Source organism: Sphaerodactylus townsendi, linkage group LG03 (assembly GCF_021028975.2).
Source record: "Sphaerodactylus townsendi isolate TG3544 linkage group LG03, MPM_Stown_v2.3, whole genome shotgun sequence".
In the NCBI taxonomy this organism is placed as follows: domain Eukaryota; kingdom Metazoa; phylum Chordata; class Lepidosauria; order Squamata; family Sphaerodactylidae; genus Sphaerodactylus; species Sphaerodactylus townsendi.
Window position 1 is genome coordinate 13824809 of NC_059427.1, and position 27990 is coordinate 13852798.

Sequence of the window (27990 nt, forward strand, 5' to 3'; positions counted from 1 at the left end):
TTGAGTATTGATAGCGGTATTTAATTTTAACCAAGAAGGAAGCTGACAAAGGCAGCAATAAGGTATACAAATCCAAAGCTTTGAGCCATTTGATTTGCAACAAATGCACAAAAGACAGAGGCAATAAAGCAGAAATGGCAGCAGAGGAGATTGCTCAAGTGCCACTTTTCACAAAGCAAAACTTAAAAGCAAAACACACTTTGCAGAATCAAATATACAAGACAGCTAAATTATTTTAAAAATGGCAGAAAATTCAGTAAACCAACAATCCAGGGAGATAAGCCATACTGATTCAAACCAGGCTTTCTAAATAGATAGTCACTTACTATTATGAGTAAGGAACGCCTCCAGGTGAGCGAGCAAAGTATTTCTAGCATGGCTCCCCAGTGTGGTGTCCAGAGATGCCTTTTCGCCTGCCTCATGTTTTTATAAAATGTGCAGGTCACGTAGGGCTTTTGTGGAGCTTCTGATTTGCCTCTGAAAATCTAACTGGCTGTGAAGATTTTTTAAAAGTTGCATCAGCAGTAGCCACCACACAGCTTCCATGTGTGACTGAAGATAAGCTGTGTTTATGCAAGAAAATATTTTAAACACTGTGTTTCTTGAGAAAGGTTAAGCAGAGTTTGTCTGAAATGTTAGTAGAGTTAACTATGAGCGCACACTTCATACCATTTTGCGGTTGGCTGCACCTCTTGTGGAGGTTCTTTTGTGGTTGCATCCAGTGTCTTGTGTCAGAACTGCAAGAGTGCCTACTGGCTCATAAAGATTGACAACCTCTAATTTATAAACTTGATGGGAATAGTTTCGCTCTTTTTTCAGGTGCTGGAATGCTTACGAATGCTGTCTGAAGCAGTTCCACCCTTCTGTGCACTGAAGTCAAGGAACTTAGGTAAGTATAACTGCTTAGGGGTGACACTGTAAAGTGCTCATATTGGCAGACTAATTAAAAACTTAGATTTACAAAAAATTAAACAATTAACATTGACAAAGTTTGTGCTTATCCACTGACAGATGAAGGAAGTTCATCTCTCCTGCATCTGGTCTAGATAATTAGCACACCAACTGATATAATCAAGACTTGACACTACCCTGAGAAGATCTGTGAGATATGCACATATCTTCCACATTCCCATGCCAAAGAAAGCTCCCCCACTGCGTTCAGTATGTTAGAGTGCCAATCTCCCCTGCCCACAACATAAACATCTCCCCAATGGACAAAGCTGTACATTGACAAGGTTGAAGATTAACAGCCCAATCCAAACAGGAAAGGGGGTAAAAAGGGGGAAAAAACCCAGCCACCTGAAAAATCCCATAGGAAACACTAATTTACGCCACCTTTTTTGGTGATGTAATTCGGCTGCTGGCATAGGGGGCGTTCCCAGGCCGAAAGTCCTCTGGAAGTCCCAGGAACGCCTCCAGAACACCCCCCTCCACACCAGCAAAGGCTGTTGCGGCAGAAGCCTGCCACCATAGCGCAAAACATATGGTCTGGGCTGCTGAAGTTGCTGGCCACCGTGGGCTGCTGTGGTGGCTGCCTTCTGGTCGGCCTCTGTGCCACTGTGACCAGCACTGGTGGCACGGGTGCTGGAAGAGCCAGTGTGATGTAGTGGCTAAGACCAGCTGGACTCTAATGTGGAGAACCAGGTTCCCCACACCTCTACCTGAGCAGCAAAGTCTTATCAGGTGAACCGGATTTGTTTCCCCATTTCTAGATTCCAGCTGGGTGACTTTGGGCTAGTCATAGTTTATTTAGAACTCTCTCAGCCCCACCTACCTCACAAGATATCTGTTGTGGGGAGAGGATGGGAAAGGAATTTGTAAGCCCCTGTGAGTCTCCTTACAGGAGAGAAAGGGGGTACAAATCAAAACTCCTCTTCTTTCTTCCACTGCTTCCAGTGTTCCCTCCCCTCACACCCCTATGAATTGCAAGGTAAGATCCAAGGGACACGATGGGGAACTTATTGCTCTTACTGAAAGGAATTACCGCCTTAGATTTCCCTGCATGAAGTCTACCTGAGTATATACAATCACTATTTTCAATATCCACTCCCCTCCCACCCATCAAGTTCCTCCTCCATTTCAATACTTCACAATTGTAGGGCGCAGAGACAGACCAGACACAACAATGTCATATCCTGTATTACTGGGAAACACAGGAAGGAGATGCAGGTAAGTGATTGCCTCAAGTCCTTCAAAATGCTAATTTGGAGCATAGAAATTGGGTAATTAAGTGCAATGAACTCTGGACAGGTTTGTTACAACACTTGGTCACCAGAACAAACTCTCAGCAATAGGGGAGCAATTTAGAATTATGAATTCAGAACTATAAAAGTCCTACATGGACTTTATCATCATCTTCTCTACTGCATAAAGGACCAATAATTTATTGCAAATGCCTTTCCCTCGAGTTTAGAGAACTTCTTCTTTGACAGTCCGATGGAGCAGTAATTCAGATGTGGCCACTCCCAAGGGCTGCTGGTATTTTGAGAGTTTCTCTTTCATATGGAATTTCTGATGTTTCACAATGTGCGATCGATGAGAAAAACATCTTCCACACTCTAAACACTTGTAAGGTTTCTCTCCTGTATGGACTCGCATATGAGCCAAAACATTTGATCTGTCCGAAAAACACTTTCCGCACTCTGAGCATTTATATGGCTTCTCTCCTGTGTGAACCCTTTTGTGTCTAGCCAGAGAGGAGCTATCAGCAAAACATTTTCCACACACCAAGCATGAGTAAGGTTTCTCTCCTGTATGAACTCGTTGGTGCTTTACAAGACCTGACTGCTGGGCAAAAAATTTCCCACATTCCAAGCACGTGAAAGGCTTCTCAGCTGTATGGACTCTGCAGTGTTTCACAAGAGCTGAGGGCCGAGGAAAACATTTCCCACACTCTAGACACTCATAAGGTTGTTCTCCTGTATGGAACATCCAGTGACTAACGAGGGCAGAATGTTGGTCAAAAGATTCCCCACACTCTGAGCATTTATAAGGGTTCGATCCTTTGTGGACTCTCAGGTGAGTCACCACATGCGATCTGTCAGCAAAACATTTCCCACATTCTGAGCATTTGTAAGGTTTCCTCCCTGTATGGACTCGTCGGTGCCTCACGAAGGCTGGGTTGTCAGGAAAACATTCTCCACACTGCAAGCATTTGTGAGTTTTATCCCTTGTGTGGATTTTCTGGTGGGTGAGAAAATACGACTGTTGCACAAAGCACTTTCCACACTCCAAACACACGTAGGGTCTCTCTGCTGTGTGGACTCGACAATGTTTGACCAGGGCCAAAAGTCGAGGAAAACTTTTCCCACACTCCAGGCATTCGTAAGGTTCCTCTCCTGTGTGGACTCTCCAGTGGCTCACAAAGGCAGCACGCTGTTCAAAACAGTCTCCACATTCCAGACATTTATAGGTGTTCTCACCTACATGGATTCCCTGTTGGGTCCCAAGGTCCAGCTGGTGAGCAAAAACATTTCCACACACTAAGCATCGACAAGATTTCTTCCCCATAGGAGTTCTCTGGTACATGACAACAAAACTTTCCCCACACTGAGGGCACAAGTCCTTTCCCGTAAGGTCACCTGGTAGAATAAAGAACAAATACAGCAAGATTCATTGTGGTGTCTGAGAGAGAAGGATGCTCAGAAAGGATATCAAAGTATGGAGGGTTTTTTGAAAAAAGTCCTGGAAAAATTGAAATGTCAGAAAAGTGGGTCAAGCTGCTATGGTTTCCTAGCACACTCTCTCTCTCTCTCTCTCCCTCTCTCCCACTCCCTCCCCCTCTCCCTCTCTCCCCCCTCTCTCCCTCCGCCCTCCCCCCTCTCTCTCTCTCTCTCTCAGGACAGAGAATTCAAATGCAAGTCACTCAACCACTATAAAATAAGGAAAAATGATGCCCAAATTCTTCAACATCAGGTAATCATGGTTCATGTAATTATCTGGAATAATTTAATGTAGCAAAAGGGATGGCTAGCTGGAAGACAGGTTGTAAAAGATTCCTTTCCTGATCTAGAGTGGCAATTTGGCGAGGGATAACTCATACCTTTTGGGGACTGGATCTGCTTCAGAACCTCTACCTGCAGATCTCAAGTCTATGAAATGTATAGTTAGCTATTTGTAAATGGACATTTGGTCTTCCATTTCTGCAAAGACAGTTGAGTGAAGTGAGCACTCATTCAAAAGAGGCATGAGGTATACCAAGAAAAAGGAAACCTCCACATGTTAAAATGACTGACTGTCTGGTAAGAGATGAGATGAGAGAGATGAGAAATTCTGCTGCTGCAGAACACTATGGGTGCTTGCTTCTGCAGCATATATAAAATAGTGAACACTATGGGTTGGATTTCAGCAATTTCTGCTAATAGGAAGGGTGGTTTTTAAAGAAATGGGAAATGCCAGATTGCTATACTATTGATCTATTACAACAATATAACTAGTTCTCAGTTTTCATTTTTTTTTAAGTCTCTAATCCCTTTTACAGCAGTCATGCAACCTTATGCACATTTCCCGCTGTAACTCCACAACAAGAAGGGTTGCAGACACATTTTTGAAATTGAAAGCTCAGAACAAGTATTATTGCAACATTATAATGTAATACCATAGCAATATGGGAATTCCTGATTTTTTAAAAATAACTTCCAGCAGAGGGAAAAGAAATGGGAGCTGATGCAAAGTCAGAACAGGGAAAACTACTGTGTGGTTACTCCACTACCACTGGGGACGTCTGTGTTTTCACGGCAGCAGTGAGAGCTACACAGAGAACTGACTCCAGGTGGAAACAGCCTTGGTCCCATTAGTGGGGTTTTGCCACAAATGCCTTACCTGAGTTGTTGTCAGAGATTTCCTTTTCATCAGGCACCCAGGGCTCTTCTCCTTGTTCCATCTGGGAGATGAGGTCAGGCTTTACGATTGGAAATCCTGCAAGCAAGCGAACACAGAAGAAGGCATTGACAGATGCAAATTCTTTATGGTCTTCCAGACTCACCGTAGAAGACAGGGATTCCTTACCCAAAGACACCACGTTCCCGAAATTCTCCATCATAACTTCCTTGTACAAGGCTATTTGGTCTGGGTCCAGCAGAGCCCCCTGTCTTGCAGTGAAATACACAGCCACATCTTCAAAAGTCACCAGCCTCTGCCAAGAACAAAGAACCGTCAACCAGTATTCACTACTGTGGTGGCCATATGCTTTCTCAGCTCCCCACCCACTCTGTCATACCTTCCAGTGACCAACATGATTTCAGTTACAACGTGAGACACCAAGTGGTCAGTAAAGCAATGTTAACAAAACTGCTGGATTACATGCTATTATTTACAGAGAAAGCCTGGGGAGGTAGCATAGGAATGTGAGGTGATTTCTACTACTTCCACCCTCCCCTTCTCCTGGAGTGATTCACACCAACACCTTCCTTTCACAATACAAAAAAAAGTGTATTGTCTCTTCTTAAGAAGAAGAAGAAGAGTTTGGATTTATATCCCCCCTTTCTCTCCTGCAGGAGACTCAAAGGGGCTTACAATCTCCTTGTCCTTCCCCCCTCACAACAAACACCCTGTGAGGTGGGTGGGGCTGAGAGAGCTCCGAGAAGCTGTGACTAGCCCAAGGTCACCCAGCTGGCATGTGTGGGAGTGTCCAGGCGAATCTGAATTCCCCAGATAAGCCTCCACAGCTCAGGCGGCAGAGCTGGGAATCAAACCCGGTTCCTCCAGATTAGATACACGAGCTCTTAACCTCCTACGCCACTGCTGCTCCGAAGGACTCGGTGCTTAGTAGTTTGGTTGATAAGGTAACAAGCTATTAGTTATTCACAGCAAGGAGCACCAGAACTCTGCTTTAAAACAGTTACGATTTCACACGCCTGTGTGATTGTCTGTCACAAATTATTTCATTTGGAACTCCTCCTTAAATCCAGTAATCATTCTCCCATCTCCAAACCACCCCTCCTCAAGCTCCGCCCCTAAAATCTCCAGATATTTCCCAACCAGGAACTGGCAACCTTAAGTAAACTCAATAATGAAACAAACCAATCAATCCAACAGCAGCTTCCTACCTGATCCAGATCTACAGTGGCCCCTTCCATTCTTCTGAAAAAAAAAGGGGGAAATCCAGATTCCAGCCCAGATATCATTCCCACACTGTGGAGACACAAAGGTTTTTTTCGACATTGCTTATCATCACTGGCAACCCGGAAGAGTCGCACAGCAAAGATTTACTTGTTTACTTCATTTATACCCTGCCTTTCTCTCGTGTGGGGACCCAAAGCAACTTACATCCTTTTCCTCTCTTCCATTTTATCCTCACAACAACCCTGTGAGGTAGGTAAGGCTGACAGGTAAGGCTGACTGGCCCAAGGTCATCCAGCAAGTTTCTATGGTTCAGCAGAGATTTGAACCTGGGTCTCCATAATCCTAGTCCAACGTTCCAACCACTGCATCACACTCAGAGATCAAACATACTTTGAATTTGTTTCTGGAAAATGTTGATTTTTATCTGGCTTTCAATTTTTTAAAATGCACCCAGAGACCCAGTCCAATCTAGATACACCAAGAAGAAAGGAGGGGGGAGTGGCTCAGAGAATCCACTTTGCACGAACTCAGGTGGAAAGTGTCAGAAGGTACACAGTCTGCCCAAGAACCCGAGTTGCTAAGAAGGTACGACAAGGATAGACAGACCCACGAGCTGACTATTTGCCAGGCAGCTTCATATGCTCAAAGTAACAAGAAGTGTATTGTGGTTGTGAAGATACAATGGAGAACAGAACAATATAAGCCACTTTGGGGAGAAGATGGATTACAAATGTATTAAATAAATAAGAGACAGGTGGATGCCATTGCCAGTATAACAGTAGGCAGGGCTGGCAGTTTCAAAGCTGGAATTAATATTTTTAATGGGATGGTTCCCAGAAATTGTATAAGAAGACACAGGTATGTTTTATTGTAAACCAAGGGTGAGATGGGGGATTTACAACAAACAATCCATTTTTTAAACAAAAATAATGAATTTGCCTCATTGGGCTGTACAGATCAAATCAAAACTGGTGCTAAAATTATTTTGTCTCTTCCCAAGTTGGAAGGAATATTGTTATCACCAATCTGACGCAGGACTGACAGTGAGCATACCATTGTAATCAGAATGTTAGACCATGATCTGGGGACACGGGTTCAAATTCCCCACTCTGCCATGGAAGCTTACTGGGTGACCCTGGACCAGACACACACGCTCAGCCTAGCTTACCTCACGAAGCTGTTGTAAGGAAACTGAAATGACATAAACAATGTAAGCTGCTTTGGATCCTGACTGGGGTGAAAGGTGGGGTATAAATGAGGTGAATAAAGGTCTGTGGCTGAATGGTAGAGTATATCCTTGGCATACTTTTTTAACATAATTTTTAAATTGTATAGTCTGAATCCTCATTACATTTTAGTATAATTATTTACATTTTTCCAAAACATACATTTCCCCCTTTTATCCCTCCCCCTAAAAATTATGTCTTAACGGTTTTTCAACCAAACAGCAGTGAGTTCATTCTTTGTTGCCTCTTCTCCCAAATTTCTTCATTGACTCCGGCTTCTTTCATCCAATCCACATATATTGTCCGTATCTTCAAATTTCACTCTGTTTTTCTTGCCACAGTTTATTCCATGATATGATGTCAAATAGGTCCGGTTGCGCTTGTTCTCAAATATATGCTAACCATTTCTGGATTGTCCTTTTTGTAAAATCTTTCCAACCAAGTGCTATTACTGCATGTACCGCTCTTATCATTATTTTATACACTTGTCTATATTTTAATCTCCAGCATACTGACAAATCTCCAGCTTGACAAAACGAGCACTCTAAATCAGATCAAGTTCTATTTAAGAAACTGAGTAATTTCCCAGAAAGTCTTCCAATTCTAATTTTTTCCAGAAAACCCACACTGCTGCTGGACAATCAAGCCCCAACGTCCAGACAGGCCAAAGAGACCTCTGCTTGAAGCCACTGCCAGACTGGAAGAAGAAGAAGAGTTTGGATTTATATGCCCCTTTTCTCTCCTGCAGGAGACTCAAAGGGGCTTGCAATCTCCTTGCCCTTCCCCCCTCACAACAAACACCCTGTGAGGTGGGTGGGGCTGAGAGAGCTCCGAAAAGCTGTGACTAGCCCAAGGTCACCCAGCTGGCGTGTGTGGGAGTGTCCAGGCGAATCTGAATTCCCCAGATCAGCCTCCACAGCTCAGGCGGCAGAGCTGGGAATCAAACCCGGTTCCTCCAGATTAGATACAGGAGCTCTTAACCTCCTACGCCACTGAGGGGACAATCTTGGGGGACAATCTTGACTTTGGACCAAGAGTCTCATTCAGTCTACGGCACCTTCATGTGATGATGATCTTTATGGCTTCCCCTTCTGGAGCCCTTGGAGTACTTTAAAATACCCCAGAAATGCCACCAGATACCCCTTCTTCTCTTCCATAAATTAACCAAAAAGGATACTTCGCCCACTCACTCCTTCCTTCCCACTGCATCTTCCTCCCTAATGGTAACAGCAGGCAACATTTTTTCCTCTCCTCCCTCTGCTTGCTTCCCCCCTGCCCGGTCCAAAAAGGGGAGGGCAAAGCTCAGCCCTTCTCCCCCCACCCCACCCGAGCAAAGTTCCTCCAACCCTCCCAGCTTGCAAGAAGGGCAACACCACCCCTCAGCGTCGCCCCCTTTCCTCTCCCCCAACTTCCTAAAAGTTTTTACCTGCGCAGCTGCAGCAGCCCACAGGCTCTTGCAAACTGCCCCCCTCCAGCCAGCAAACCCACCCCGTCTTTCACCACTCAGCCAATCCCAAGGCCGGGGTATCAAGAAGCAGAATGGCTGCTGGGACTTGTAGTCCTCCCTTTTCCTTCCGTCCCAGAAGGAGAGCTTTAAGAGGATTCTGGGAAATGTAGTATTCTCATTCTTTCAGGGATGCATTTCCCCACCCCTTCAATTGATTTCATGTTTACCAACACTTGCAAATCCTTATCGTCTGAGGCAACCCTGCATGACATTGTAAAGAGTGCCTTGCTGGGTCACAGTGAGGTTGCCAACCTCCAGGTGGTATATGGTGATCTCCTGGGATTACAGCTGATCTCCGGGAGTCAGAGATCACCTGGAACAAATGGCAGCTTTGGAAGGTGGACTCAATGGCATTATTAGTGGGGTATTTGGTTTATATAGCAGAGCCTGGCCAGTCATGGATGCATGATATGCAGTGCAGTAAATCAACTTTCCCAAGAAGCACACTGCAAAAAGTAAACTTAGTCAAATGTGTTAGAGTGGATTCTGTTTCCGTTTACAGAAAACGTAAAGAATATATTTTCCGATCACCAATGTTCAGCTACTCCGACGGCAGGTGAGTGTGAGGATGGGATATTTGTTTTGACAGGAGCGATTTGCAGAAATGTCTACCTCCATTGCAGTCCATGCAGGAAGTGGCCAAGAAAACTAGGTACTGAATGAGGAAGTGGTCAGAGGGCAGCTTCCAGGTTCATACAAGGAGAGGAACAACCCATTCAAGAGATAACGTATACATGCTTACTGATTTGGCAAGCCTCCTATGTCCTGGCATGCTGAATCACGCCAACAATTACACCCCATTGAAGCCCCTCCCCAACCCCTGCCTTCCTCGGACCCCACCTCCAAACTTCCAGGAATTTCCCTACCCAGGATTGGCAACTCTACTCATTGCCAGCCTACAGCAGTCAGGCCCTCTGGAGACATTGGCTGCTTTGGAGGCTAGACTCTATACCAGTGTTTCCCAACCTTTTTGAGGTCAGGGTACCCTTGACCTCACTCTTCATATCTCACGGTACCCCTGCCGCCACCCTCCACCTTCCCCTCCCATTGCCCCTGCTTGCCACACACCCCACCTTCCCCTCCCTTGGTGAAGGGTAGCACTGGGGGTGGTGGTGGCTGCTGACCTTGTGGTTGGCCCTGCCCCATGGGCCAGCTCCATGTCCTTGCTGGAGCCGGTGGGAGACACCACAAAAATGGCGGGAGGGGGGTGGGCGATAGTGTTGCCACGGTACCAGTGGTGGGATCCAAAAAATTTAGTAACAGGTTCCAATGGTGGTGGGATTCAAACTGTGGCGTAGTGCCAATGGGGCTGGGCAGGGCATTCCGTGGGCGTGGCCAGGCATTCCGGGGGTGGGGCATTCTTGGGCGGGGCTGTGGCAAGGACGCAGCCGCTGCGCCGGTCCTTGGCCTGGAAACGAATGCACGCAGGCGCAGGCTGCCATGCACGCCGGTGCACCTCCTGCTAGACTGCTTCAAGTTCTGCGCGCTACTGCTGAGAGGCGGGGCGTAACTAAGGCAAAAATCACTTGGCAAAATCGCCAATTAGTAACCCCCTCTCGGCACACACAAATAATTAGTAACCTGCTCTCGGGAACCTGTGAGAACCTGCTGGATCCCACCTCTGCGCGGTACCCCTGGGACATGCTCACGGCACCCCAGGGTACCAGGGAACCCTGGCTGAGAATGGCTGCTCTATACTCCACTGAGGTCCCTCCCTTCTCCAAGCCACTCCCTCCCCAGGCTCCACCCCCAAACCTCCAGGAATTCCCAACCCAAGGTTGGGGATTGTAAGGCAAACATGGTTCCAAACTGCTGTGTCAGCCAATGCAACAACCAGAAAAAAAGTCTTATGGCACCTTAAAGACAAATAGATTTATTGAAGCTTTCAAAGACCCCACCTCATCAGACGCCTGATCCCATTTGTGGTTACAGATAGTAATTTTATGGGCTATATACACCCACGGTAACTTGTGCTCCAATGAATAGGTTGTAAAATGAAGGAAGTACAGGATCGTAAAATATCATTCTGTAAAGAGAGCACATAACAGTGTAGGAGGGCAAGTTGTTAATTAGTACCATGTTTAAAAACATTTCAAAGAAAGTTTTCCAAAAAGATTTCTTTGTGGGTAAACAAGTTATTGATATATAATTGACATAAGTTCTCTCCACAGGAGAATGAATACCACTAGATCAGTTACGATAACTGGAAGTTCTTTATTGATTACTGACTATACATTTAGTATTTATTAGCTTGGAAAATAACATTAATCCAGATAGATCCAAATCCAGGTATCACAAAGTTTCTGGGGCAGAAATATCTCAATCTAAATGCACAGCTGTTAAATTATTATCGATTGATCTTGTCTCTCAAATCAAATGATCCTTCACCCCAGGTGATCCAATATTTAACTGCACAATACAGACTTTCTACTATTAACTATTTCCCCAAAATAATCGATTTCATAAGCAGCAAGCATCTTCTCTCCAAAACTACTACACCAATTCGTCATCGCCCAAAAACATCATTCCAAAAGTCAGTAGTGAGTTGGCAACGTGTCTGTGCTTTAATTTTCCAAAGGTGACTTTGGGCTTTCTGAATCAGAGTTTCCCTTAGTGTTCACATTAGCAGTCACCCAGATGCTCCAAAGCTTAAAAGGCTTTGTGACATCAGGTAAGACTGACTAACATCACAGCAGCCAAGCCAATGGCAGCCAAAGGGGATGGGAGAAATTTGCATGGCTAGGGCTACTATGAGAACAGATGAGCAGTGGTATCAGTCTAGGCTGGACAAGCGCAAGAGCAGATGAGGAAACAACATAAGGAGAGAGGTGCTGTGCGGTTTCCGGGCTGTACGGCCGTGTTCTAGCAGCATTCTCTCCTGACGTTTCGCCTGCATCTGTGGCTGGCATCTTCAGAGGATCTGATGTTGGGAAAAGCAAGTGGAGTATATATATCTGTTGGAGTGTCCAGGGTGGGTGGAGAAACCTTGTCTGCGAGTAACAAAGAAGGCAACCAGGTCAATAGTTGAGGGCATCTGAATAGAAGTATGAGTAACAATGAAGACTATAGCATGGGAGTAACACAGGAGATAGCAAGGTCACTGGTGGGAGCATCTGAATAGAAGTATCCTGGCCTTTGTTTCTTTTGTCTATGGTCATCCTGTGTTTGTGTGGAGCTGGTTAGACACTGTCTTGACTCTAGTGTTTTTCAACACTGGCAGCCAAGTTCTGCTCATTTTCATAGTTTCTTCCTTTCTGTTAAAATTGTCCATGTGCTTATGGATTTCAATTGCTTCTCTGTGTAGTCTGACGTAGTGGCTTTCAGAGTGGTCCAGAATGAATGTTTTTTCAAATAATATTCTATGGTCCAGGTTGGTTTATCATGTGGTTCTGGCTATTGCCTGTGGATTTTTTTCTGGCTGAAAAAGTCTGGTGCAGTGCCTTTCGTGTTCTTTTGATAATGCGTGTCATGCTGCGCCATGCTTGGTGGTTCCTATGTAGACTTGTCCACAGCTGCATGGTATGCGGTAGACTCCTGCAGTAGCTAAAGGATCCCTCTTGCTACGTTCAGCAAAGGATAAGAGGGATCCGGAAACCACACAGCACCCAAGTGATTCCGGCCGTGAAAGCCTTCGACAATACATAAGGAGAGAGGTTTACGCTGTAATTCTAAGCAAAGTTACACCATTCCAATCCCATTGATTTCAATGTATTTTGGTTTAAGTTTGCTTACAATTGCTCTTTAAGATTTCCCAATTGTTTGGTCAACATTCCTATAGCTTGGTCAAGACAAACAGCGGCTTCCCATTACTCAGGTCTCAGGTTCATAACTTTACTCCTGATGCTCAGTCATTTGACAAGTCAGAGACGCCATACTCCCACTGAAAAAATAAATCATTTCATATAAACACCTATAGTATGATCCTTACAAAGTCATTCTAGCAATATAGGTTTTATGACATAATCCATTAAATCAATTCTATTTCAAAACACCCACTGACTCTGCACCATTGGTTTCCTATCTAATCCTACAGAAAATTTAACTATCAATTGTTATTAGTTTCATTTAATTTGCTGCATACAGGTCTTGTTTAAATTGGTTTATTTAAATTGGTCTTATTTAAATTGGTTTTTCATTCTAAGTTTCTGTTATTTTAAATGCCACAATATTCCAAATCTAATAATGCATAGTTTAGTTATGAAAAAATAAGAAGTGATAACCCAACAAATAGACCCCGGTCACTAACAGGTTCCCCCACTGGTCTTCAGTTTCTTTACCCAACTGTAGTGACTACAGTCACTAAAATATGGAAGTACTTTACAGGATAATGACTGCATTCAATAAAATTCAATCATCAAGTCACTTTATTCATTTAACCACAACACTAACATGACATATCAAACAACAGTCGCAGAAAGAAATTTTCCAGGTCATCTATTAGACATAACCATCAACTACCAAGTATTTTCCTTCATTTAATGGTCAATAACACAAGACATGACCTTGCCCAAAAATCAAGCCTTAATAAAACCGTGTTAATTTTAACAGGAAAAGTTAAGCAAACATTTAGCTCTTTCCCACTGATACCCATAGGGCTGCAAAATACCTACATCAAGGTGGATCATATCCACAGTCTTTATAAATACCTTGTCAGATACTGTCTGTGACAAACCATGCACACTTTAAACGTGAAATGAAAGAAAGTTCATCCACCATTAATTAATTTCCCCTTAATCTTACTCAATTCATCCTTCAGGTGTTTTCTAAAGGATTTTATCACAAGGAGCCATCTTGTTAAATCTCTCACAATTGGGAACAGAGAGAGACTGATTTTACATCTGTCCCCTTCTGGCTCAGAACCCTTGGATACCGTGTTTCTCCAAAAATAAGACAGTGTCTTATATTAATTTTTCCTTCCAAAGATGTCCTATCTCTTATTTTCAGGGGATGTCTAATTTTTCCACTCCACAGCTGCATGCTCTGGTGTTCTGTTCGACGGGCATGCTTCCAAACAAAAACTTTGCTACGTCTTACTTTCGGGGGATGTTTTATATTTAGCACTTCAGCAAAACTTCTACTGCGTCTTATTCTCAGGGGATGTCTTATTTTCGGAGAAACAGGGTACAAGACTCTGGAGTGGGAAAGAGAAAGAGGAACAAAATTCTGGGAGATGTGATCACCACAGAACCCTGTGGAGTGAATCAAGTCATGTGATTCATTTTCATATGTTTGGATTGGACTGCGGGTGTTGAGAGGGGTCCCTGAAGAATCTATGTGTAGGGATCCATAAGGCTCTTGGTATTGGGGAGCCTCACCAGTGAAGCCAAGAATACATCTTAAAAAGAATCCAAGTCGCTTAAAACTTTAGGGACAACACAGCAGTTAATACTTTGTGGATTCAAAAACTTTTAAATGTAATTTTTTTAAAGTAACATAGCACATAGATAGGAGATACTGAAGAAATAATGTAAAATAATATGAGACTGCAGTGAAATAACAAAACAGGATTTCCAATTTAACTTCCTCAGCCACGCATGCCAAAAATGAGAATAAAACGCAGAATAAATATACAGAGAGATAAATATCAAGTATATGAACAGTGCACAATTAGCAAGTAATAATACAGAATAAAAGCAGCTACAGATTTACAAGGTAGTCCAAAGCAGCCCTAACTTTGAGGATCAAAACTGACAGTGACTGCCAGTGCAAACCTCCACAGGGTTACCCTAGCCCCGTGGTGGTGAACCTTTGGCACTCCAGATGTTATGGACTACAATTCCCATCAACCCCTGCCAGCATGGCCAGTTGACCATGCTGGCAGGGGCTGATGGGAATTGCAGTCCATAACATCTGGATTGCCAAAGGTTCGCCACCACGGCCCTAGCCCAAATCAATTGATTTCAACGAGTTTAGAGGAATGTTCCCCCCATCTGGATGGCCCAGGCTAGCTTAGTCTCATCCGTTCTTGGCAACTAAGCAATACTTCCTTCCAGCAACTAGAAAAAAATAAAATGAAAAATCGTAAAAGCATTCAAAACAAAAATCTTAATATTTATTTGGCATATCTTCAACAGACAATTCTGGAATCACTGCAAGTGTAAAATTTCCACCAAGAAAGGCTGGTTCTATTTCTCTTTGCCAATACTTAATAGGCCAAATTTTTATCCTATCCTTCTTCCAAGGCTGTTTATGGGGCTTGCCACTCTTCCGTTTTATCCTCACTACAACCCTGTGAGGTTAAGCAGAGATAGTGTGACTGAGTAGCTGAGCGGGGGTCTCTGGTGGTAGTCGAAAACTCCAAAATGGGGGTCCCCAAACTTTTCAAGCCTACAGGCCCCTTTGGAATTCTAACACAGGGTGGTGGGCACAATTATAAGATGGCTCCTTCCAAAAGCAAAGTCAACCCTAAAATGGCACTGAGTGAGGGAATGAATAACTCCGATAGTAATTCTTTCGACATTTCCAGCAGAAGATCTGTTTAACAGGATGCCTTTTAAAATGAACATACCGTTTAAAAATATTTTCTTGCATACACACCATTAATGCAGTGAAGATTCCTGGGTTGTGGTGGCAGCCTCTGAAGCAACTTTGAAAAAAATCTGCACAGCCAGTCAGACCTCTGATGGCCAATCAGAAACCCTGTGTGGCAAATACACCACCTGCCCCATCCACTTTATAAAAACCATTGGCAGGCACCACAAACACCATGCTGGAGACACATGCTCTAACCACTACTCTTCACTTGTTCTGAACTCACATAGGCTCAAGTGGTGCAGGTTACTTTTCCCCACTGGAGAGGATGTGGTGGGACTCAAAAACACCCATGAAGTGGGACTTCATGTGAAGTGGGACTTCATATCACCCAATAAGAACTAAACCTGTCCCTATCTGCTCTTGGTTTTGCTTCTTGGTCACACAGACATGAGTGTGACTGAACGTCTCCAGACATTTTTGCCCATATCTTGGCATCTTGGCATCTTGGCAAGCGCCATGCAAACATACCGTACCCACAATACAGAAAGAACCGAAAATAATGGAAAGAGCCCATCTGTGCCATACTTCTGACATGTATCCCAAGACCAACCAGGCTTCCAATCCTGCTTAAGGCAAAGTGGGTGAAAAAAAAAGTTAGTGTTCGAACCTGGAAAAAAATCCAGTTGTACATTTATTTCAATCATTCTTTTTTCCCTCAATGACTCAAAGTGACTTACAAGTAAAAAAATAAAAGATGCCCATTTTGGCTGCTCAGACTCTATCATCTCAGAGAGTTTCCCCACTTACCATGAGCCCCCTATGCCACGCACTACTCTCAGCATGCGTCATTTCTGACGCGCACCCGGGCTTCCCCACGACCCCGCGCAGTCATCAAAAGGTGCAGTTTTGAAGAGCGCCAGGAATGACGCACGCTGGGGGGGCGCCACAGTGGCAGCGTCGGGGCAGCTGCGTTGTTGCCGCCCCTGTAGTGAGGAGTGCCGGGGGACCCAGTGTTACTTGGCTACAGTAGCGCGCAGCAGAAGGTAAGTGGGAAAACGCTCCCAATTGCTCCTCTTGTGGAAGGGGTCAGTTGTGCGGCTTTCAGAGATGTTGAAAATACAGGAAAATAAGACTACAGAGGAACCTGCTTTGAGGGTTACCATTCTTGATTCCTCATGGCAATAACGCATTCACATAAGGGACTGTGTCCTACCATAACACTTAGCTACTGTAAATATGTAGCTTTCTCTCCAAGTCCCAGGTACCACAGGAAGAGCCTATTCTGCATGGAGGAAGGCTGCATGGATTGGTTAGATCCATGCCAAGTGATGTCTCTCCAGTTTCTGTGCTCCTGAGCTGGATGCTCAGAGCCTAAACAGAGGGGAAATCTTTTACCTCAGCTAATTTTAGGGGTGAGGGCCATGTTTTAAGAGCAAAATGGCTGGTTGGCAGCACTACCTCAGGAAATGCCTGGAAATTTTGATGGTGGTAATTGGAGAGGATGGGGTTTGTAGAAGATGAATGTCACTTCCAGGTGATGTTGTATTTCCCTTGATCTCTGTGGTAAAGACATAGGGGGAAATTTATAGAACAGAGCCCGTTTTCCAGACATTTTTTCCTCCCACTCCTCAATGTCTCAAGTGCACAGAATTGGGGCAAAGGGCAAACAGATAGCAAGCCTATTTGAAAAGTAATCAACCTGCTTCTATCTCAGGGGTAGGGAACCTGCGGCTCTCCAGATGTTCAGGAACTACAATTCCCATCAGCCTCTGTCAGCATGGCCAATTGGCCATGCTGGTAGGGGCTGATGGGAATTGTAGTTCCTGAACATCTGGAGAGCCGCAGGTTCCCTACCCCTGTTCTATCTAAATCCAGCTATGGAAGGTGCCCATTGGCTAGTGCCTGTCATGTCTCTACAAACACACATTCTCAGTCTTAAGTTTTGCAAGTGCCTTCAAAATATTTGCTTTGGGTTTTTTAAGTGAAGAATGAACATACAACATCTGAAACACATAGGGACCTTTTTTAGAGGGTGGCAACCTACCTAAGTATGAAGGGAAACAAAAGATTACCAAATTTGTCTTCCTCATGTAAATTGCAAATTCTGGCTTGTTCCTTAGATAAAGAGCATACTATAATTCTTCTCAAAAGATGGGTAGTACAATCCTGAGGGGGAGTAGCTGCACCGTGGTTTGGGGCAGCACACCCACAGTGCATCCATGGAGGCTTATTGCACCGGGGACAGCAAGACGAAAGCAGTGCTCCCCCTTCCCCCGTGATAGTGGCCTATGCAGCAAAATGGACCACATCACTGATTTTGCTGGCATAAGTCTTTGTTGGTAAGTGGGGGAATTCCTGAGCTGAAGGGTTCAGGAAGCCAACACCAGCTCCAGGAATCCCTCCTTTGGCACCAGTACAGACTCCTGTACCAAAGGAGTGTTGGAGCCGTGCTAGGACTGGTGCCCAGGTGTCACATTGTAGCACAGTTCACCAACATAAGCGCCTCTATGCTAGTATAATCAGCCTTTACACCAGCACAACTGGCATTTATGCTGGCACCAGGGTCATGCCGCCTCCTGAGCTGTTCCCCCCATAACCCTGCCCCCTCAGGATTGCACTATATGTCTGCCTTCTCCTTAGGTATTATGGAGTATCAAATCCAGCTGGGCTGACCGATGTAGTGTAAAGATTACCTTTAGGATTATATTTTACTAACCTTGAATTATTTCACCTGTGTTTGCTATCTGATACTGAATTAAGTTTCCTTTTTCAATAAAGCTGTTGCTATATTTGTGGGGTTCATGGGATTTCACTCCAGAGTGAACTTTGTGGTGTACACGAAGGTATGAGTGTCGAGCAAAGCATTTTCTACACTCTAAGCACTGATAAGGTTTTTCTCCTGTGTGGACCCGCTGATGTTTTACAAGATTTGATAGCTGAGCGAAACATTTATCACACTCTAAACATCTGTAGGGTTTCTCTCCTGTGTGGACTCTTTGATGGCTCACAAGAGCTGAACGCTGAGCAAAACATTTCCCACACTCCTGGCATTTATGAGGTTTCTCTCCCGTGTGAACTCTCTGGTGATTCACCACGTCTGAATGTATAGCAAAGCATTTCCCACACTCCAAGCATTTATAGGGTCTCTCCCCTGTATGAATCCGCCGGTGTTTCACAAGGTCAGACTGCTGGGCAAAACACTTGCCGCACTTTAGACATTTGTATGGTTTCTCCCCTGTGTGAACTCTCTGGTGATTCACAAGGTTGGACTGGTGAGCAAATAGTTTTCCACATTCCAAGCATTTATAGGGTTTCTCGCCTGTGTGGACTCTCTGATGGTTGACAAGGACTGACTGACGAGCAAAACATTTTGCACACTCCAAACATTTATATGGTTTTTCCCCTGTGTGGACTCTCTGGTGATTTATAAGGACAGAGTGACGAGCAAAACATTTCCCACACTCCAGGCATTTGTAAGGTTTCTCTCCCGTATGAACTCTTCGGTGTCTGACCAGCTGTGATCTCTGGGTGAAGCATTTCATGCACTCCAAGCATTTATAGGGTTTCTCTCCCGTGTGGATTCTGTGGTGATTTACAAGGACTGACTGACGAGAAAAACATTTACCACACTCCAGGCACTTAAAAGGTTTTTCTCCTGTGTGGACTCGGTGGTGTTTCACAAGCTCTGAATGGTGCACAAAATACTTGCCACACTCTAAACATTTGAAGGGTTTCTCGCCCATATGGACTACCCGATGTATGGCTAGATCCGACTTGTGAGCGAAACATTTTCCACATTTACGGCACGAGTTCTTTTTCCGAAAGCCACCTGTTGCCATAAAAGAAAAACAATGGTAGGGCTTGCCAATGGGAAATATTTTTCAGAAAGGAAATGAATATGCAAAGTGGAGGTTTCTGATAATCTATCACTATTTTATCCCACCCTTGCTTCAAGGAGTTTAAGGACATGGTTTCAGCCCTCTGTCATTCAATTCTCAATCCTCAAAACAGCTCTGTGAGACAGGGTTAGACCCAAACTTCTTCAGATGTTTTTAAACAGAGGCTGGATGGCCATCTGTTGGGAGTGCTTTGATTGTGTGATCCTGCAGGGCAGGGGGTTGGACTGGGTGGCTCTTGTGGTCTCTTCCACCTCTATTGATTCTATGATTTGAGCAGCCCCATCCAAAGGGCCGGGAAGCCAGCTGCCCGCCACTCTCATGGAGGCTTCCCGGCAGCGTGGAGAGGCTTGAAAAGTGGAAAAGCCTCCTTGATGTAAATCTAAAGCCCCAGCTGCCAGCACGATGGAGCCAATGGCTGGAAGGAAGCCGACTAATATCGGCTCCTTCCCGACTACGCCTCTGCCCCACCCTCTGCTATGTTAGGAAGGGTGGCAGCAGCTGGATGCCAGCAGAGTTGCCCCTCCACAAGGGGAAGTGCCGAAGGAGGGCAAATCTGTTGTCATTGCACCACTCCCATAGGTGGATACACAAACACCCACCCTTTGAATAGGGCTGTAAGGCAGAGGAGCTGGCCCAAAGTCTCCCAAAACAGCTTCACAGCTGAGGGTCTCGAGAAACACTAAATGGTTCTGAAGGCCACCTAAGTCCTGCCAAACATTCTGAATATGAGGCAATTAAAAAAGAACTTTATGCTGAGGCGTGTGGAGACCCAGTTCATATCAGGACTGCGGCATGCAGGGAGAGGAGGGCTGCTTTCCTCACACAAGCACACACCCAGTTCTGTTTTTCTGCCTGAAAAGTGACCAGGAAATCACTAATTGTTCCATTAGAGAAACTTATGTTGTATTAGATAGAGATCCCAGGTTAAAACAGGGTCCAATTCTTATCAGTTTCGTCAGCATGGCCAATTGGCCATGCTGGTAGGGGCTGATGGGAATTGTAGTTCCTGAACATCTGGAGAGCGGCAGGTTCCCTACCCCTGAGATAGACACATCTATGCGGATGGGCTAAGTTTTTTGCAGCAGGACAAACAGCATCTCTGCAGGCCTTTTTCAGGTTGGGAAAAAAAACAGCCCCAATCAAGACTGGGCTCCCTCACACCTGAAAATTACGTTTCAATATGGCACCTCCAGGACATGCCTGGTTTGACAGCAGCCAGAAACAGTTTAACATATCATTAAGCCATCAATGGAGATTTGAATCTGGATCTCCCAAGCCTTGTTACAGAAAAATGAAAGCTATTAAAACTTCATGAGCAGCAGTGGCGTAGGAGGTTAAGAGCTCCTGTATCTAATCTGGAGGAACCGGGTTTGATTCCCCGCTCTGCCGCCTGAGCTGTGGAGGCTTATCTGGGGAATTCAGACTAGCCTGTACACTCCCACAACCGCCAGCTGGGTGACCTTGGGCTAGTCACAGCTTCTCGGAGCTCTCTCAGCCCCACCTACCTCACAGGGTGTTTGTTGTGGGGGGGAAGGGCAAGGAGATTGTAAGCCCCTTTGAGTCTCCTGCAGGTGGGAAAGGGGGGATATAAATCCAAACTCTTCTTCTTCTTCTTCCAGAAAGAGGCCATAGATTGCTAGGGGCAGGGGGGTTAGACTCCAACAAAACAATTTTTTGCCAGCAGGCATATTCCTGCCCCTCACCTGATTGGTTGCTGTCATCCAACACCTGAGACTCTGGCACCCACAGATTTTCCCCTCGTTCCAGTCGAGATATGAGGTTAGGCTTGGGGATGGGAAAGCCTTGACGAAAAAAAGAAGTGTCAGAAGGAAATGGGCATTGGTGGTGCTATGCGCTTAGCAGCAAGTTCGGTTAGGGCCAAATTCAGTAAATTCAGATACATGTTCTTGACTAATATGTGAAGGGAGACTGGAGCCCAAATTGTACAACAGATGCCTGTGTTACGGGGTAAGCATCTACGCACTGCCTAAAACTGCTGAAGAATGTTGGCCTTTATTGGCTGCATCTCCCCACATCACACATTACCTTCTTTATACCTGGTCCCAGCCTATATAGGTCGCTGTTGTTTAATTGTATGGTTTGTCTTCTTATTTGTTTGTATTAATTTGTTGTACACTGCCCGGAGCCCCTTGGGGAGGGGGCGGTATAGAAATATAAACAAACAAACAAACAAATAAATATCCCTCACTCCCTGTCAGTGAAGACCTTTGCCAGTTCTTCAAAATAATAAAAAGAACAGCATTAAAAATGCCAAAAAAAAAACCCCCAACACCACAAACACATTTAATGGCAATTAGAAATTTTATTCTTGTCAACTGTCTGCACTGTTTATATTTCTTGTGCTTGTTGAAGACTGTGTATCAGCTTATGGAGAATCAAAGGGGAGTCCCCAAATGAACTCTTGCTAATTCCTACGGATTTCTGCACGGGACCCTGTGATCTCTGATCTCTGATCGATGCCCCCCACCCCCGGACCCCACACACCTATATGTTGTCTTTCCCCTAGTCAAATTCCACCAGAAGCCTCTGCCCTCTCTTCATTGACTAACTCAGGTGCCTTTTATTGATCCTGACTGACCAGGACTACAATTATGACGCACTGAGTCATAAGCTGTCCAGATGGGGATGGCCCAGGCTAACCCAATCTCATCATCTCCTGGAAACTAAGCACTACTGGCCCAGGTTAGTACATGGAAGCAGGGATGGAGCAAGGGGGAAGCGCGCTTGGTGCGCACACACACCACGCGTCCCTCCAAGCTCCCAGAACGCTCCGCCACGCCACACCCTCAGGGTGCCCGCCCGGTGCATCGTGAGTACCCCCCCCCCCAGCCCCTTGGCGTTACACTTCTGCATGGAAGTGAGTCCAGCAAGGAATACTACCCTGCCTCCAGAGAAGGCAATGGCAAAACACCTCTGAATGTCTCTTGCCTTGAAAACCCTTCCTTATGACGCCACAGACTTTAGATGTTCTGTAAGAGGATAACTGAATTTTGCACTGTGAAAGCTGATTTTTGCAGTATTTTTTTTGGGGAGAAAACAAAAAGAAAACCCTACTGGGTTGCCGCAAATCAGCTGCAATTTGATGATACCTTTCACCAACACTATCAGTAAGAGGCCCCTTCTGCACATGCAGAATAATGCACTTTCAACTCATTTTCAATGTTATTTGGAGCAGAATTTTGCTGTGCGGAATAGCAAAATCCACCTGCAAACAATTGTGAAAGTGGACTGAAAGTGCATCATTCTCCATGCGCAGAAGGAGCCAGAGGGAGGAGTCCAATGTCCAACTGGTTTGAAAATACCTTCATCAATACAATTACTTCAAACGTTTCCCATTTAAAAGAAACAGGAAAGCACGTTCCTTACCCAACGAGACCACGTTCTCATAGTTTTCCACCATGACCTCTTTGTACAGAGCCCTTTGGCCTGGGTCCAGAAGAGCCCCCTGTGCCTCCGTGAAATATACAGCTACATCTTTAAAAGTCACCGGCCTCTGCAAGAATGAAAAAGATGTTCGCTCAGTTGACAGTCCTTTCAATGGTTTGAGCACAGACAGAGAACAAAAGCTAAGCAGGGTTGGCTGTAGTTAGTACATGGATGGGAGACGATCAAGGAAGACTGGGGCTTGCTATGTAGAGGAAAGCAATGGCAAACCATAAGAACATAAGAACAAGCCAGCTGGATCACACCAGAGTCCATCTAGTCCAGCTCTCTGCTACTTGCAGTGGCCCACCAGGTATCTTTGGGAGCTCACATGCAGGATGTGAGAGCAATGGCCTTCTGCGGCTGAATTTTGCTTATCTCTTGCCTGAAAAAGCCCATGGTCCTGGGGTCGCCATGAGGTTTATTTAAAAGTCAAACTTCGTTACGGTGCGTCAAACTTCATTACGGTTCTATCGCCCCCCATTGACATTGAGGCTGCCATTTTCCTTCTTGGCTGGGCCCTGATTACATATTGGGCCCTGCCCACTCCCTCCCCCTTTTTGGCCTTTAGATCGGGCGCCTGTTTTTAAACAACTTTTAAACATTTTTGCTTTTTTAACTCATTTAATGTTAAAAACTGCTGCTTAAGTTTTAATGGATTTAAGTTTTATGTTGTGTTGGTTGCTGTCTTGAAGAACAGCCATGTTGTGAGCCGCCTCGAGCCCTTTGGGGGTGAGGCGGCCTATAAATTTGATTAATAAATAAATAAATAAATTCAAAGAAATGAGAACAGTGATGAAATTTAGTCCGTGTGAGCTGGCATAATTAATCGTATCCCGTTGAAAATCGTTAAATGAACAAAAATACGGGAATTGTATTAGATCTATTTTTATTTTTGTATTCTTTTTTTCTTTCTGTTATGTTATTTGCATGTAAATTTACGTAAAAATTAAATATTTTAAAAATAGGTTAAGAAAGAAACAGTATTTTTTTGAAAATAGGGAGGGGAAATTTTCAAACTTGGCCCTACTGCTCCAAAAGTATTAACCTGTGGTTACCTTCAATCACAATTCAGGGAACAAAAGCCAATCTCCTAAGCAAGGACTTTCCCTGGAGCTTGGAGAGGGTCCCACCCAGAGGTGGGATCCAGCAGGTTCTCACCAGTTCCCGAGAGTGGGTTACTAATTATTTGTGTGTGCCCAGAGGGGGTTACTAATTGGGTCCGCTTTTCCATCTCCACGCCCTCGCCTCCCCGAGAGGCATCCTGCCTTTGAACGTGAAGGTTCCATATAGCAATTGCGACTAATAATGTAACTCCCTGAACTGGGTTAATCCCTTTTAGGTACTGCAATTCATTGGTTCTCAGCCTTTCGTGCCTTTTATCTCACCAGTCTCTATCAAAGAACCTGTGTGTTTCACCATTGCTGTGTTCAGACTTGTGAGTTGGGGCATTTTCTATAATGGGATGATGATTTAGAAATGACCTGGTGCAAAAAAATTGGGGGGGGGGTCGTGGTGGGGTGGCTGCCCAAGGGGGGGCATCCAACTCAGGTTTTGCCCAGGGCTCAGGTTTGCCTAGGTACACCTCTGCCCCCTTTGCTGAGGGGGGGGCTGGCGAGGGAACCTGTTACTAAAATTTTTAGATCCCACCGCTGGTCCAACCCCCCACGCCTTTTTCCCACTTGGACCTCTTCTCTATGATCTTACCTGAGCTGACTCCATTGTAGTCCTTTTCCATCCCCTAGGAGGAGGCGGCAGTCCAGATTGAAACATGTCTGTCATTTAGTGCTCTACCAGGTGAGAAGGACAAAGCGAAGGAAGATAATTTACACAAAAAGTGAACAACCCTCATACATTTTCAACGTGACACTGGCTTGGCTGGATCCTGAGGAATATAACCATGCTAAGAGGAGGGGAGGTGACGAGATTCCTTCCCGCCCTTCTCCCTTCCCAATATAGATCTCTGTTCCCCTTCATGCTGAGAGTCCGCCTTCCCTCGGAACTGAATTCGGTGGGAAACTTTTGTCAGGAGTGGTAAGGAAGAAGCAAGGAATTAATGTCCTGCTGGCAGGAATACTTTTGCTCCCCAGAAATGTGGCACAGGATCCAAGCTACTGGTTGTTTTGGATCTTTCAGAACAAAGAAAAGGATTGCCGCAGGATTATCTGCAGTAAAGAATGTTTCTGAGGAGATGGGTTAGTGCAGAGGTCTTGAGCTTTTTAAAGCAGCACATACATCTAAACTGACTATTCTTTTTATGACCCACCTCCAAGGGTAACTCTCAGAGGTGGGATTCAGCTGGTTCGCACCGGTTCCGTAGAACCGGTAGCTACGGTTGGCTAAGTTCGTCGAACTGGCTGCATCCCACCACCTCAGGAGTCCCCGCAGCATGGAGTCCCCGCCAACTGCCACGCCCCGTCGCTGCCACTGCCATCCAGCTTGGCTGGGCAGTGCCGGTGTGATCTCCAGCGGGGAGAGGTCTCCCAGCTGTGCAGCCAGGAAGCCCTTTCCCTCCCCTGCTAAAGGGTCTCACCGCCACCGTCCAGCCGCGCACCTGGGCCCAAGACCAAGAAAAAGGCCCTAGCGGGGTGAGCCACAGTTCTCTGCAGGAGCCAGGTAAGTGGGGCGGCAGCGGGGGGGGGGGGGGCGCCGAACTGGTACCTAAATTAATTGAATCCCACCACTGGTAACTCTATGCTAATTTCCCCATCAGCACAAAGTGTAGGGACGCACATATGAATTAGCACTGAACAAGTTTTCATTTTTAGCATTTATAAATATGTAACAGTTTGGATTAACAGGATGTATTTCAGTCAGAGGCGTAGCTAGGCCAGAGTGCGCCGGGTGCACACTCTGGCTCCCCCCCACCCCACCCCACCCCACCCCACCCCACTTACTTTTAGGAAAGGAGCCAGCCGAAGAAGCCTGCCTGCGTTGTCTGAGCCTGGTGGGAACTACATTTCCCAGGAGCCCCTGGGAAATGTAGTTCCCACCAGGCCCAGGCAACGCAGGCAGGCTTCTTCTCTGGGATGTTTCATTCGGAAAAGTGGGGGGGGGGGTTGCCGTGCATGTGTGTGCCGTGGGGGAGTGCGGGCGCTGCAGAAGAGGAACGGGGGCACCACCGGGGGGCCGCGGGATTTTTCCGCCCCCCACGTGACCAGAATCGGTGCGCCCGGTGCGTTGCGCACCCCCTGCTCCCCTGGTGGCTTCGCCACTGATTTCAGTGACCATCATGCACATCAGACAGATGTCAAACATACAAGACCACCAGATGGTTCCAGGAAAGAAAGTTTTATTATTATGCTGGTGGGAGAAACAGGGCTCATGTTCACTAGGCTTTTCTCCAACGAGGCGTTCTAAAAGCAAAGATTTACACACTTGTATAAGGGTACGAGTATGCTATTCCACACAAGGTTATTCACAACCATATCACAAACTCATTGGTTTTTGTCTCTCACTCAACGTTAACATTACAACATATGTCAGATACTTTTTTTTTACTATGTTGCAATTACCTGTTGCACATATCTGCATACGCAAAAGTCTCGCTTAACACTTGTGGGTTGTTAGCAAGCAAAGGTTACAGAAACCAATTGCTGATTATCCTTTAGCCCTTACATATGACCCACACATAGACAACCCAGATTTGCCACCAAGCCTCCCAGAGATTCTTCCTCCCACACCATTTGAGCAACTGAACCCCTCGGAGCAGCAGTGGCGTAGTGGTTAAGAGCAGGTGTACTCTAATCTGGAGGAACCGGGTTTGATTCCCCGCTCTGCTGCCTGAGCTGTGGAGGCTTATCTGGGGCTTATCTGGGGACTTCAGATTAGCCTGTGCACTCCCACACACGCAGTGGTGGGATCCAAAAATTTTAGTAACAGGTTCCCATGGTGGTGGGATTCAAACTGTGGCGTAGCGCCAATGGGGCGGGGCGGGGCAACTGACGGGCTGGGCCATGCGTTCCGGAGCCGAGGGCATTCATGGGCTGCGGGGCTGTAGCAAGGGATCACAGTTTCAATCGCGCCGGATCTTTGGGTAGGAAGCGAATCGCACGCAGGCGCAGGCTGCCACGCACTCCGGTGCAACTCCTGCTAGACTTCTTCAAGTTCTGCGCGCTACTGCTGAGAGGAGGGGCGTAACTAAGGCAAAAATCACGTGGCAAAATCACCAATTAGTAACCCCCTCTCGGCACACACAAATAATTAGTAACCTACTCTCGGAAACCTGTGAGAACCTGCTGGATCCCAACTCTGCACACACGCCAGCTGGGTGACCTTGGTCTAGTCACAGTTCTTCTGATTGTGAATTTCCTGGGGATTGGACTGGATGACCCGTGAGGTCCCTTCTATGAAGCTCATAAAAGAGACATTTGCAGGCAATCACACGACTGCCTTGCGGGGTCTGGTCTGAGAACCATCAAGCCCAGAGGGCTCCCAGAAACTCACAAGCAGGACAAAGGGAAACCACCTCTGTGTAACAACCTAGTCCAGTGGTGGCGAGCCTTTGGCACTCCAGATGTTATGGACTACAATTCCAATTGGCCATGCTGGAAGGGGCTGATGGGCAAATTCTAGAAGGGCAGCTGTGCTTATTTGCTGCAGAACGAACAAATGGGAATACAGTGGCACATACGCTGTCAAAACTTTTGACAGACCAGAATCCATTTCATCTGATTTATTGTGGGGTTATTACAGCGGTTTCCTGTGTTAATATTTATACAGTTTTATTTTACGATTGCTGTTGTAAATTCTTGTTAAGGCGCCCCGAGTCCGGCCTTGGCCAGGATATAAATTTAACAAATAATAAACCATTTCAAGCAGTGTCACCATTTGCGGATCGGCTTTCTCCGGCCCACTGCTATTTGTGCCACAATCCATCTGTTAAGAGTTAGAGATGCAAATAAAGGTCCTTTCACTTCTTTCATTGTTTCCACTACAGAAAAGATAAAAAATGTTTCAACTGCATTTAAAAAACAAAACTTATTCTGGTCCTCCCAAAGCCGCTCTCCACTCTTCTACCTGCCCCATAGCATCTTCACACCTTTCTGATGCATTCAGTGGTTGGGGGGGGGGGGGGGGAGAAAAAACAAAGGAGAATCCCAAGTGCTGCCACGCCCTTTCCCCCTCCCAATCCTTGCCCAAAGGCACATTTAAACCAGGGGGCGGGCAGTGGCCACCGCCTCCCGCCCCTTCCAAGGGGGGGGGTGCACCTTTCTGGTTCGCCACCCCACCCAGACCCCTTACCAGCATTTGCAAACTGGGCGGATGCTCCCCACGATGGGTCCCCGCGGCTGCAATTCATCAACGTGGCCCCGCTCCGAGCAGGTCCCACTCAGCAGCCGGCTAATTCGGATTAAAGCAGTTCACCGGCTGCCGG

The 27990-nt window shown here is 45.8% G+C and overlaps 1 protein-coding gene across 1 annotated transcript; it reads right to left on the reverse strand.

Moving 5' to 3' along the window:
- LOC125427688 (zinc finger protein 250-like) lies at positions 1-27975 on the reverse strand. The gene is made up of 10 exons (XM_048487240.1): positions 27858-27975; positions 24321-24403; positions 22557-22683; positions 20873-20971; positions 17987-19099; positions 8716-8791; positions 6048-6132; positions 5008-5134; positions 4822-4917; positions 1-3581 (listed from the first exon to the last, which is right to left on the reverse strand). Exons 2-10 carry the CDS (start codon positions 24393-24395, stop codon positions 2410-2412), a joined length of 2970 nt encoding a protein of 989 aa, XP_048343197.1. The 5' UTR covers positions 24396-24403; positions 27858-27975; the 3' UTR covers positions 1-2409.
- Between the last annotated feature and the right edge of the window lie 15 nt (positions 27976-27990).

Coding starts and splice junctions, on each gene's coding strand:
- LOC125427688 (XM_048487240.1), bottom strand. CDS start 24,395: ATGACAGACATGTTTCAATCTGGACTGCCGCCTCCTCCTAGGGGATGG. Junction 19,100..20,872: donor GGATGACAGCAACCAATCAG/GTGAGGGGCAGG, acceptor TTATGGCAACAG/GTGGCTTTCGGAAAAAGAAC. Junction 4,918..5,007: donor CGGGAACGTGGTGTCTTTGG/GTAAGGAATCCC, acceptor GCTTGCTTGCAG/GATTTCCAATCGTAAAGCCT.